The sequence below is a fragment of the Anopheles moucheti genome, chromosome 3, assembly GCF_943734755.1.
Source record: "Anopheles moucheti chromosome 3, idAnoMoucSN_F20_07, whole genome shotgun sequence".
Classification (NCBI taxonomy): Eukaryota; Metazoa; Arthropoda; class Insecta; order Diptera; family Culicidae; genus Anopheles; species Anopheles moucheti.
In genome coordinates, this window is record NC_069141.1 from 13502414 (window position 1) to 13513922 (window position 11509).

Consider the following 11509-nt stretch of genomic DNA (forward strand, 5'->3'; position numbering starts at 1 on the left):
TAATGATACGTTGTAGGTGTATCCTTCGCAAAATGAAGGATTATGTGGCCCTTTTATTCACTAAACTCAATGAAAAGAAATTGAAACACGACAGAGACGAGAAAGAAGAATTCTAGCTCAAATGCTATAGTTACCATCCAAAATATGAAGCATACAGCCTGATTTGAAAGAGAGTAGGTCATCTGGATATCCTAAACTATTGCACATCTGCCTACCAAAGCTATTATCGACAACCCTCCCACCATAACAACATCTTGTTCTTGCAGTATGAAATGAGGAATTCGTTTGAAATGCTTTATTTAGAGACTCTAGGTAATCCTGACATTAGTCAAAAGTACTCAATCAGCACATCAGAACCGGATCGCTATTACCTCAATCCCTCTGGCGGCAAAAGAGCGTACCTATAAGATTGACAGAAAAAAACCCCAAATTCGTTGAAGAATGTCACAACCTGTCCGAATGTAAATGCTTGATGGAACTTGTGTTCGCGAGTCCACCATCAAGCAACCAAAAAAAAGGTAAAAGATAAATGAGTTCAGCTACATAAGCCCTGGTGGTGCAGGTTCTAACTGTGTTTGAACGGTGTGACACTCACCTGCACGTACGCCGACGGCGGCTGATGAATCATTTCGCCATCGGTTTCCGCAAGTTCAACACCAAAGCCTCGGACAAGGGATGGTCAACCACCGACAGCACTGGGAGGCCACTGGGCCAAGCGCTGTAGCGTTAGAGTGCTAATCGAGCTGACGATGGACCCAAACGAGCGTAAATGGCGCAGGATGGGGAAACGGGCGGCAGGGAACGAAGCCCTGGAAGCGCCCTCACACGACGATTGACACTTCACCCCTGAAGGCAGAAGTCCACCGGTACCGGAATATAAGTGTATGTGCGTTAGGGCGCTGCTGCACGCACGCAATAACGTGCTATAGTTTCGTTCGCATACCGTCTGCCGGTGCTTGAGCAGTTTTGTAGGTGGAACAAGCCACACGCACCTTGAACACGAACTCACCGACACTGGGTTCAAACGGGCGATCTAAGAACGTATCAAGAAACCGGCATGTTGAGAAGCAACGATAAGTTTATGGAATGATAAAAATCCATTACAACTCCATCATATAAGTCTTATTGTCCAAGTCTAATAAGACTATTCTATTTCATACAAAGGTAATTACGGTGTAATAGAATTAAGGTCGTCTAAGAGTCATTTCTTCGTCTATTTTGGAGGACTTCCAAACGTCTAAGCGTCTTTTAGTGGTTATAAACCAATAACTATACAATAACTTCATTTTATTATAGGCAAATTATTAAATAATTTGTCATAAAAGTTTAACAAACAATGAAAAGCATTCTACATGTATAACCTTTAATATTGTAAAATTATTCACACCAGACTTCGCTTGTAAATAATTAATGTTATCCATTTTATATCGTTCCACAATCCCTTCAGGCACTCGAAAAGCCTTCGGCAACATTAGAAGTTAATTTCGCCAAACTTTTCAATTCGTTCTAGCTTTTCCCAACCCTCCCGCACCAGACAACGACGAAAGGCACCAGTGGGCTTAAAGCAGTCGTCACTAGGCAGCAGTCAGTGCCGCAACACCAAACTCGTTTCATGTATATGCTCTCATGCCGTTGTGGGTGTGCATGTTGCTGCGGGTGAGTTGGTTTCCCTTTGCTTCCATTACCATCACCGTGCCAGGGCAACAGGGAAGCGGTACCACAGGACCCGGGTACACCCGAAGTGAGTGAGTTTCTAATTGACATTTTCTTAATTAAATTAGCAGTATTATGATTCAATTACTCAGAGCAACGGCAGTGGGTTGTTTCTCCGGCCGGGAAGATTGAGAACCGATCCAGCGTTGAAAGGCGAAAAGGAACGCAGGCCGTGGCCGGTGGGGCTGTGCGAGGTTTCCTTCTACTTCTGCCGTACAGCCACCATTGCTTCCGTCTTGCGTGTAGTAGGAACGGTGAAGGTGAGCTTTTGGCTTTGGCAAATTAGAAAACGAAAAGGCAACCCGAAAGCGAATCGGGATTAGTGCGAAAGCACGCAAACACGTACGTAAGGGGCGTGATGCATTGCATTCGAATACACACACATTTGGGAGACCGATTGGTAGAATGAGAAAAGCTGCAGCAAAAACCCCGTTTTAAAGACGAACAAAAATCAATCTTCTTAGTTCATGATCATTGGAGATGTCGGGGTAGAAAGTGACACTTTTTTGCCCTGTGTACACTTTCTGACGCACGAGTGGCTCAAACAATTCCTTAAAGTGTCACGTGCCGGATGGATGAAATGCTGCAGCAGCACCAGTAGTTGTCTCCTCGGTACAGAGTGATTCTTGTTGGCCGTAATCAAATCATTGCCTATCTTTCAGTACGCACGCAACCAAAGGAAAGAAAGCGGCAACGGGGAAATAAATTCCCCCAAGAGTGGACTGGTTTTTGGCACAATTCTGCAATTAGCTTGATGCAGTAATAAACTAACGAAGTTGGTGGACTGGCGCACCACATGAACAGTGACAGATCGCTCAGTAACGAGAACGTACGAGTATCGTTCCGGGGAATGTGTGTGTTTTTTCCCCCTCTGCTGCAACTGGAACGACGGCTGATTCTCGTTTGTGAAATGGCTCATAAAAATACTTTCAGTGAAAGAAATAATGGACGATGTAAATGTTTTATATTACCACTGTTTCCATGCCCGAAATGGTCGGTATTGTTGCACTTAGCTTTAATTATATATTTATAATACAAAACACACACACAGACAAACGTTCAATGCAAATTCATGTCTTGATATATGGGTGAAATGAATAAAATTTTACCACCAGTACGAAATCTGGAAAAAGTAAGCGAGATCCCTTGAAACCCCTGGAACAAAAACAAGATATCCAATTTCCACACTCACAGCATGGAAAAAAATCACCTACTTCAGGTAAGAAACAAATCTACCAACCACAAACTGTTGTGGTTGGCCGATACAAACCAAAGCAAAGCAATATTAGATGGAAAATAATCTTACACTTTTAAGGTTTCAAATTTCGAGCTTGAAAATCGTTTGTAAGTGTATTGGAATATCGTCCTTGGGCTTGGGGAATTCAACATTTTGACTCTTCAAAGTACAGCAGTCTGTAGACAGCGATCTTCAATAGTGCGGTAGCTAAAAGATTTTTGCTTTCTTGGAAGGTATTATTAAAACAAGAAATAAAATGTATGTCACCTACACGCCATTCACCCCTAGAACCATCCAACGATCTGAATGATCGATATCCCATGCTTGAACCTCCTTCAGGAAGATGTCTTTTGATTGAGGATTTTTACGATTCCTACTGTTTCCTGTTGCCCAAAACTTTTTCCTTAATATCAGCAATTTCAAGTTCTCTCTTGAATGATGTTCTTTTCAATTTTTACAAGTTCATTAACAGTTCGTGCTCTGGTTCGTTTCATAAAGTATTTTATTAACTGCAACTACGGAAGTAGTTGAATTGCGCTTGGCGCAAAAAACTCATTCAGAAGGATATTCAGGACGAGAAGATTTATTGTAGCTGATGAGATATCTCATCAAATAAAGTAATTGTTAAATTTTACGCACTAATTTTCAATGTCAAAACTAACCTGGAATAATCGGCTTTGCAGAGGATCATGCCACTGCGGGTGTAACAGCTGGAACCGATATCGGCCAGCATCGCTCCGCAGCAGGAACATTTCAAACAGGAGTTGTGCCAATATCGGTCCAGTGCGTGCAGAAAGAAGCGTTCCGTAATTTTGCCTGGTGTCAAAGAAGGAGAAAAACCATTAGTCTGAGAGTATTTTGTGAGCATAAATTCGATAGTGCTGTCTGATAGTTATGTGATGTTATCTGCTCCCAAAATCTTCAACCACTCCGACGACACTTACCTCCACAACCAGCGCAATGTTTTACCGGTCCACCACCGTTACCACTGTTCATCTGGTGGAATCCTTGCTGGCCGTCCATCTGACTGACCATCGAGTTTGGACCGCCACCGCCACCACCGCCGCCGCCGCCCCCACCATGCCCGTTGTGGTGTGGGGTTAGCTGCGGGTAGCTGCCGGCATTGTCCGGACTGGGCGAGTGTGGTGAGGACAGATCCGAATACGGATGGTAGTGGGGATTCATTGCTATTGAGGCGGCCAGTTTGACGGATTTTGTTTGACGCGTTTGTCGTAACGGCGTGTTGAACGACCGCGACAACGCACACGCACACGGGTGGGTGAAAAATTAAAACAAATGGAACAAGACGAAACCGCACAAAAACTCACACAAGGGCACACACGCACACACACACACACGGATTCCCTTCTAGTGGGGGACAAAAATCACGATAACGGATACGATTTCACACTTCCTTTTGTTTTAGTGACTAATCGAACGGGAAGGATTGTTTCACGTTTGTCGATACTACAATTACACGATCACTTGCGACTAGAGAGCGGGATTCGTTCACTTCATATCATTCACAGACATTAATCTTTGCCGTACATCATCACTACACAGCACTCTATATTCGTCAGTATTCTTCACAGAGACACCCGTTCTTTGATACGTAAATCTGGAAAAAGAAAACGAAAGAAAGCAGAGATGTTGTAACTATTCTATACTGATTTAATTTACCAGCAATTTGTAATGCAACCATTCAACTTGAACCGAAGAAAAAACATTGCGTGCTGGAGTGTGATTGCCATTGGAAAAAAAAAAAACATAACGGAGAGAAAACTGCTTAACAAACATTCACTGTTTACACTTCAAAAGCCCACCCGAGACCGGCCGACTGCACAGAACCATTCATTATCAAATCACATTGACGCCGCACCCATCGTTCATCGAATTTATCGTCACTGGCGGGCCACAACAACGAGCAATCATAAATATAAAAAAAGGCAAACAACAGATAAATGCAACCTCGACGGCTTTGCCATTGCTTGCAAACAACAGCTGCTTCAAATGCACTTTTTGCCCTCGGCTTGGTGCTGCATTCGCAAAACTGAAGCTCATTTCCGTTCCATTTCTTATCGAAAAAATGGACGATGTGGTACGAAAGAGATGGAAACAGTGAAACGCGAGATAGAGCGAGATACATATAGGAATAAATTAAGGGCGAATAAGAGTGAACGGAACAAATGGCTAAGAAAACGTCGCTTTTTTATCGTAGTAGGCCAACCATCTGTTGAAAGATTGCAAGCAGACGACGAACCTTTCGCTGAACCGGAGGGAAAGGACCTTTCGCGTGTGGAAGTTGGCTTATCAATGTTTAATGTGCACTTGGCCGTGTGTGCGGTCTTCCCGCCAGTGGACGAGCGTCTTTTTAAAGTATTAAATAAAAGAAATATTTTCTTCCACCTCTTCAACCTGACTATCTTAACTGCTTAGTGAACTCGCTCGGTTTAATTCAACGTTATCCCAGCACGAACTAAACGGCTGCTACTACGCTCACCACTCCTCCTTGCTTGCTTGTTCTGATAAGATAAAATTTATTATTACCCCACTGCACGGACTGTTTGTCTAATTGGCGCATTGTTTCCCCGACTATTTATTTTACTATTTTGATTCCAATCCGTGTTTCGTTTCGTTGCCGGGTTCCGACCGCGGAACCCGGCGTGGGGCTTTGGTGAGCGCGAGTTGGATGATGATTTCCTAGTTTCAATTTAAGCACCGTCGCTTGTCGCGGGGTGCCTATTATTTTATTGTATTCCCATTCTTACGTAGCTGCTGTGTCGCGACTACCGAAATGGTCGGTGTGTTATCTTGATTCTCATTAAAATCATATAAATATTTTGCCGGGAAGACTGGAACTCACACGACACTTTTCTAGCGGTTCTGGCACGGGTTGACGAAGGGAAACTTATTTGAGGGTCCCCCGTTTTAGTTCTGTTTTTTATTGTATTCAAGATCGTTCTTAATTAAACAGCAGCAATATTTACACAAAAATTGTAAAATCTTTCGTTGGGAATGTTCATTTCAATAATGGACAAGATCGCTGATAGCTTTAACTTCATTTACCAATCTTTTCGCACTGGATTCCCAATATTTGCCCACTAATTGCACTGGATGTTTCTATACACATCTTTCTAAGCGAACACACATTGATGAGGATTTCACATCTTCTCGAAACTTGCTACATTTGGTGAACTTTTTGAACACACTATTTTCACCACATTTTATACTAACACTTGGCCTTATCTGGTGCTTGCTTTCTTTTGCACAACACTGTTTCGGTATCTTCTTGGATTGCACAGAGGAGATGCAGTCCGGTGCAAAGGTGTCGGGGTAAACTTTCGATGACCAAACGGTGCCAAAGCAGAAGCAACAGATATTATACCCTGGCTGGTTGAAAAACCTTCACTTCCTGGAAACCGGGAAGATGGGATAGAACAAAAGGCAGACAATAAAATAAACACAATTAGTGAGGACAGAGGTAGTGGAGGCTTTGAGAAGGTAGGGACCCAAAGAAAAAAAACGAATAAAAGAAGTCGCATCGTCGCACGATAAGATCATGATGCACGATGAAAATAAACAAGTTTTTGAATGGAACCACTGCTATTGGACGTTATCAAAATTTCACTTTGTTATGCTGATAAGCGTTAGGATGACTTCCAAAACCAATCTCACATATCTCTTTTTTCGACGCCTTTCAGTATATTATTTATATATACTTTCGTTTCCCGTTTTTATTGCTTCCAACCAGGCAGTGCATGTCCATAAACCTTATCTAACAAAACCAGGTACCCCCGATGATGAGGGACGAATTGACGGATTTTCCTAGTTTTGTTACAAACGAGCAATAAAATAATTGCTGAGAAATAAATCCCAAATAACCACAGGTATAAAACAATGAGCAAAGCAAGACGAAACCAAAGGATCTCCAAAGCAAAGAAAAATTCCACAATTGAGAAAAATGTTCTTACGATTTTTACGTGTGGCGATTTGAAAAAGGTTCCCAAACTGGCTTGTTCCAGACGGTCTCCACGTCGATGCGTTTGCGTTCGTTGTCGTGCGGCAACTGAAACGTCAACATCGAATTTTCCCCAAAAAACCGCGTGGCCCCACACAAGTGGGTGAGGGTAGAAAATAAGGGCGAGGTGGCTGGGGGTGGAACAGAGCCGATGGAACAGTTCCGCATGAGACAGAACGGGAAAACCTGAAACAGAAAATGCTCGTCTGCCGTGGTGAGAAATTATGTTGAGGCATTTTCACGCAGTGAGATTTCAACTCAGCTCATCGCTCACCCATTGCTCACCGAACTCAGCAGCAACGGATCTCGCATTCGTGTCCATTCGCCGCGAGAGGGAGAGAGCGAGAGAAACAGGGGTTGAACACTCTCATCGCTCTGGCGAGAACTCTTTTTCTCACGCACAATGAGCCGTCCACTTCTCACCGCTGATGAGACGTGTCGCATCTTTCTCGATAGCGCGCGCATTTGGTGTTGGCCAATGCTGCTGGAATGTCGCAAGCAAATCGCTCACGTTATCCTTGTTGTCATGGTGTATGAGAGTGTGAATACTTGTTTGTGTGTGTACGTGAACAACGCATACCAGGTGTGATCGAATAAAGGATTCCCTCTATCAATGGTGAATTCAGAACGGGAGAGAGCAAGATACAAATGCACAGCGATAGAGAAGGAGTTGCTGCTGCTGTTGTGTACGTGCGGGATACACCGTAGTTACAGAGTCGCAAGCAAGCACAACAAATCAACAGAAACCGTCGGGAAATAGAAATAATTGGAAAACGATGCATTGCAATGAAAACTTCTTATTTCTGAACCAAGTTGAAGGGATTGTTGTTATTTGGCATCTGTTTATGAAAGTTTACCAGAACACCTCATCTATTTAAGGGTAATGAAGAAGATGTGGAAGATGAAGTTATTTAGAGAATAGCTATTCTTAGTGGCATATCTAAAATGTTTAAAATTTTAAAAAATGTCCAAAGCGTGCCAGTGGCTCCTTTGAAGGTATTTAATACAAATAGGATCCTTAATGGAATGATAGTCATCTAGCACTAAAGTTTCCACACCAACAATTCTGCAATTAGGTATTCTTTAAATAGATAGAATATTTCCCAAAGTGCAGCAGTGCATACTGCAGTTCCCTTTGAAAATCCCGCATTACTAAACGATGTGTGTGAGTGGCGCTTTTTATCGATTACGAGCAACCCTTTTAACTGTAATAAAAATGCATCTTTCCACACAAACAAACCACCACTGTCGTTCCCCGTGTCCCTCTCCCGACAGACTTTTCTTCCTTCCATTTCCCTTCCCTGCCATTCACCATGACCCTTTCTTTCTTCCTGCACAAAAACCCGTTCAATACCCAATCGCAACACACACAATCCATCCAAGTAACCACCGCGCCTCGCGAACCTTTTCTTCCCGCAACAACGGGGCTCGTTAGTGTGTATGAGCAATGTTGTTAGCTAAAGGAGAGAAATGGCCAATTAGCGAATGGATTTTCCACCAACCCCGCAGGCCCATGGCCAACCATCCCAACCACCCCGTACCAAACCAGACCGACGGAACGAACCACACACACACACACACGTTACCGGGCGGCACACGACTTAGGGCGGCACTTCAATCCAACACCCAGAGATTGGTTTTCGAAAAAGGCGTTTTTTTGTTGTTTTCCTTTTTTTTGGTTTTGTTTTTGTTTGGTTTGCCAACACCATCCGCAGTTTTCCGTTTTTTTTTTGTGTCTATCTTTAACAGCATCATTCGTTTTTCCTTTCCCAATTAAAGGGAATTGGAAGCGTCTCGGATGATCATAAGGCACAGAAGACACAACCGCACGGACACACACGGGGAAAAGGCAAAAACTCATCAGTAAAAGATTTACTCACACGAACGGGCACACACAACAAACACACGCGCGAAATATCGGTGAAGATCGTTATCGGCAAGCAATTAATGGGATGAAGAAAAACTCGCCCAAGAACAGAATAAATCATTCAACCACTGACACACGCGAATCACTCTGTTTAATGAAGGAGGAGAGAAGAAAGCAGGAAGAACAAGAAGAAAAGACCCGATAAAAATAGTGAGAATATTAATTTTGTAAATGGCCTACTTTACGCGCCATACACCGCACAAATATCACAAACACACTGCGTTGTCACCAAGGAAACACAACCCAACAAAAACCAAACGAAACAAAAAAACAAACATAAGTTACACGGTTTCGGATTCGATGCAAACCAAAATGTGCGTTTAATTATCATATCTTGATTCGGCAATTTAACCGCCGGATAGAGTGCACTCATCCTCGAAGAAAACCAAAAATGTGTAAAACACGGCCAATAAAAGCGATCTTTTCAGTGGTGTTATTAAAATTAAGATAGATGTGTGTTGTTCTTGGTTGGCTGGCCGATCTAAGCATCGAGGAGAAGAAGAAAACAACACAAACACACACACACACACCGTCGGCACAGCATACCGCGGACGCGAAACTAGAGACATTCATCATCATCAATATCATCATCAACACCATCATTACGCGAGCGAGAGCGAAAACGCAAATGGTTTCAATCGAAAAGGAACAAATTTGGTGTCCCCAACTTGCCCCACCGGCAAAACACAAGCACCACCACCAGACAGATAGCAGACACACGCGAAAACGTACACACCAACCGTCCACCAACACACAACACAGGATCACAGAGCGCATCCCATATCACAAAAACACAGCCGGCAAACCAACAGCAGCATCAACAGCATCAGCAGCAGCAGTAATGAGTGAGGATTTTAATTAAATTAATTAAAGCATTTTGGTTTTTTCACTCCTTCCTTCCCTTCCGCGACGCGACGTTTTCTTGATGCGCGCGTTCCGCTCGCTCTCACCCCACCATTTTCCATTTCATCCCCTGCTCCGGCACTCTTCTCTCATTCTTCCCCTCTTTTTCTCAGCATAACAAATTGTGCAGCAGCACGTTTGCCATTTTTTCCCCCGTTGCTTCTGCTTGCTGCTGTTGCTTTTCTTTCTTTTTTTGGCGTTTGCTTCTCCCGGCCGTCTTGATCGAGACATTCCGCGGAGAAAAACGCGCACTACTTGTGTACGGATACGTATCGCACGCACACCACCGCACACATACACTTTTGGGCAACATCTGTAGCCAACATGGAACAGGGACTTCTGCAAGGACTCTTGTTGAGTTGCACGCAGCAAGGGGACTGGAACGTCCGGGACGCGAGGATTCTTTCCTTCTCTTTTGCACTCACACACGCATACTCTTCGCAATAGCCGTTTTCGGTCGATTTGTTCGCACCAACTCATCATCATCATCATCAGCGTTCGCTCCAACCGTTAATCACTCTGCGTGGTTGCTTGGGTTTTTTTTATTGTACAGGCAAGAACGAGGGAAGATTTTCGATGCTGGAATACTTTTGTGTGACCAAAAACTACTTCTTGTATTTGTGTATTTTTGTATTGGACAAATCTTCCTTCAAAACTTTGCTGATTTCTTCATTATAAAACACACACGCACACTGCTAGCGATTGCGATGAATATCGGATTGGGGAATCCAGTGCCCAGACACACTATGAAGGCACGCACCTTTACGCTTATCCAGAAGGACTCTTGTTTTGTGTTGTGCTGGACGCTTAGCACACTCGCTTACGCACAGGGCACTATTGAGGAATCTGTTTGAAATGCCGCGTGGTCACCGCGACATTGAACCCCCGGCAGAACGAAACACAAACGCGGAGCATTTCCGTGCTCCCTTTTCGTTGCGACTTTTGTTTGGATTTTGCTTCGAAATGCGTAAAAACGGGCGGCAAAAGCACACAATAATACACGCACACAGAGACCAGACACCTACCACACGAAACCGGGGCTGATGATGTTGAACAACCAAACGTCGAACACGCAGTGTCACGGGACAGGACAAGCGCAAAGCACGCACACACGTCTTTCCACGACCGTTGCTGCGAGTGAACTGAGCATCGAGCGGACAGCTACATTTGCTCAGAGCGAGCCACGCTCTCACGCTCGGTTTGTGCACCGGTTGCCAACGACAACGGGAGCGCAATTCAGGCACACTCTCTCGTATTCTTTCTCTGTTTGATGAAACCGAATAGCATGCTCGTTCTCTTTCTGTCGCGCTGCTGTCATTAAAAAAGCGAGAATAAATAAAAACCGCGTAAAAAATTGTATGTTCTTTATTTATTTAATTAGTTTCGATGCATCTCTTTGCCATTCTGGTTCGATCACTTATGCCCTTGTCTAAAGCAGGAAATTATGCTCTCTAAAGTTGATCTTAATCTACACAAACAATGCCGGCCGTTATGCTGAATTGTGTTACCATAGAAATGGCAGAAACTAAACAATTCACCCAAGAAGTCGGCACTTTCAGCTAGTCGATGGTCTTGCACGTGCACACAAAGTTCACCCAAGAAACGACATTCTTGGTACAAATTCGCCCAAGAGGACGGGTGCTCGATGCAGGGTAACCGAAATATCTTCAAACACCCAATTACCACCAATCGCCTGGTGGTGCGGAATGAT

General features: G+C 43.8%; 1 protein-coding gene across 1 annotated transcript in view; it reads right to left on the minus strand.

Annotated features, from left to right (window-relative positions):
• Window positions 1-10919, minus strand: part of LOC128302998 (LIM domain transcription factor LMO4) — a 33321-nt gene extending 22402 nt beyond the window's left edge. The window contains exons 1-3 of the mRNA XM_053039848.1: window positions 10824-10919; window positions 3895-4568; window positions 3613-3766 (exon numbers count right to left, since the gene is read on the minus strand). Coding sequence (XP_052895808.1) covers window positions 3613-3766; window positions 3895-4135 — 395 coding nt within the window. The 5' untranslated portion in view covers window positions 4136-4568; window positions 10824-10919. The remainder of the gene's footprint in view (window positions 1-3612; window positions 3767-3894; window positions 4569-10823) is intronic.
• Window positions 10920-11509: the final 590 nt, after the last annotated feature.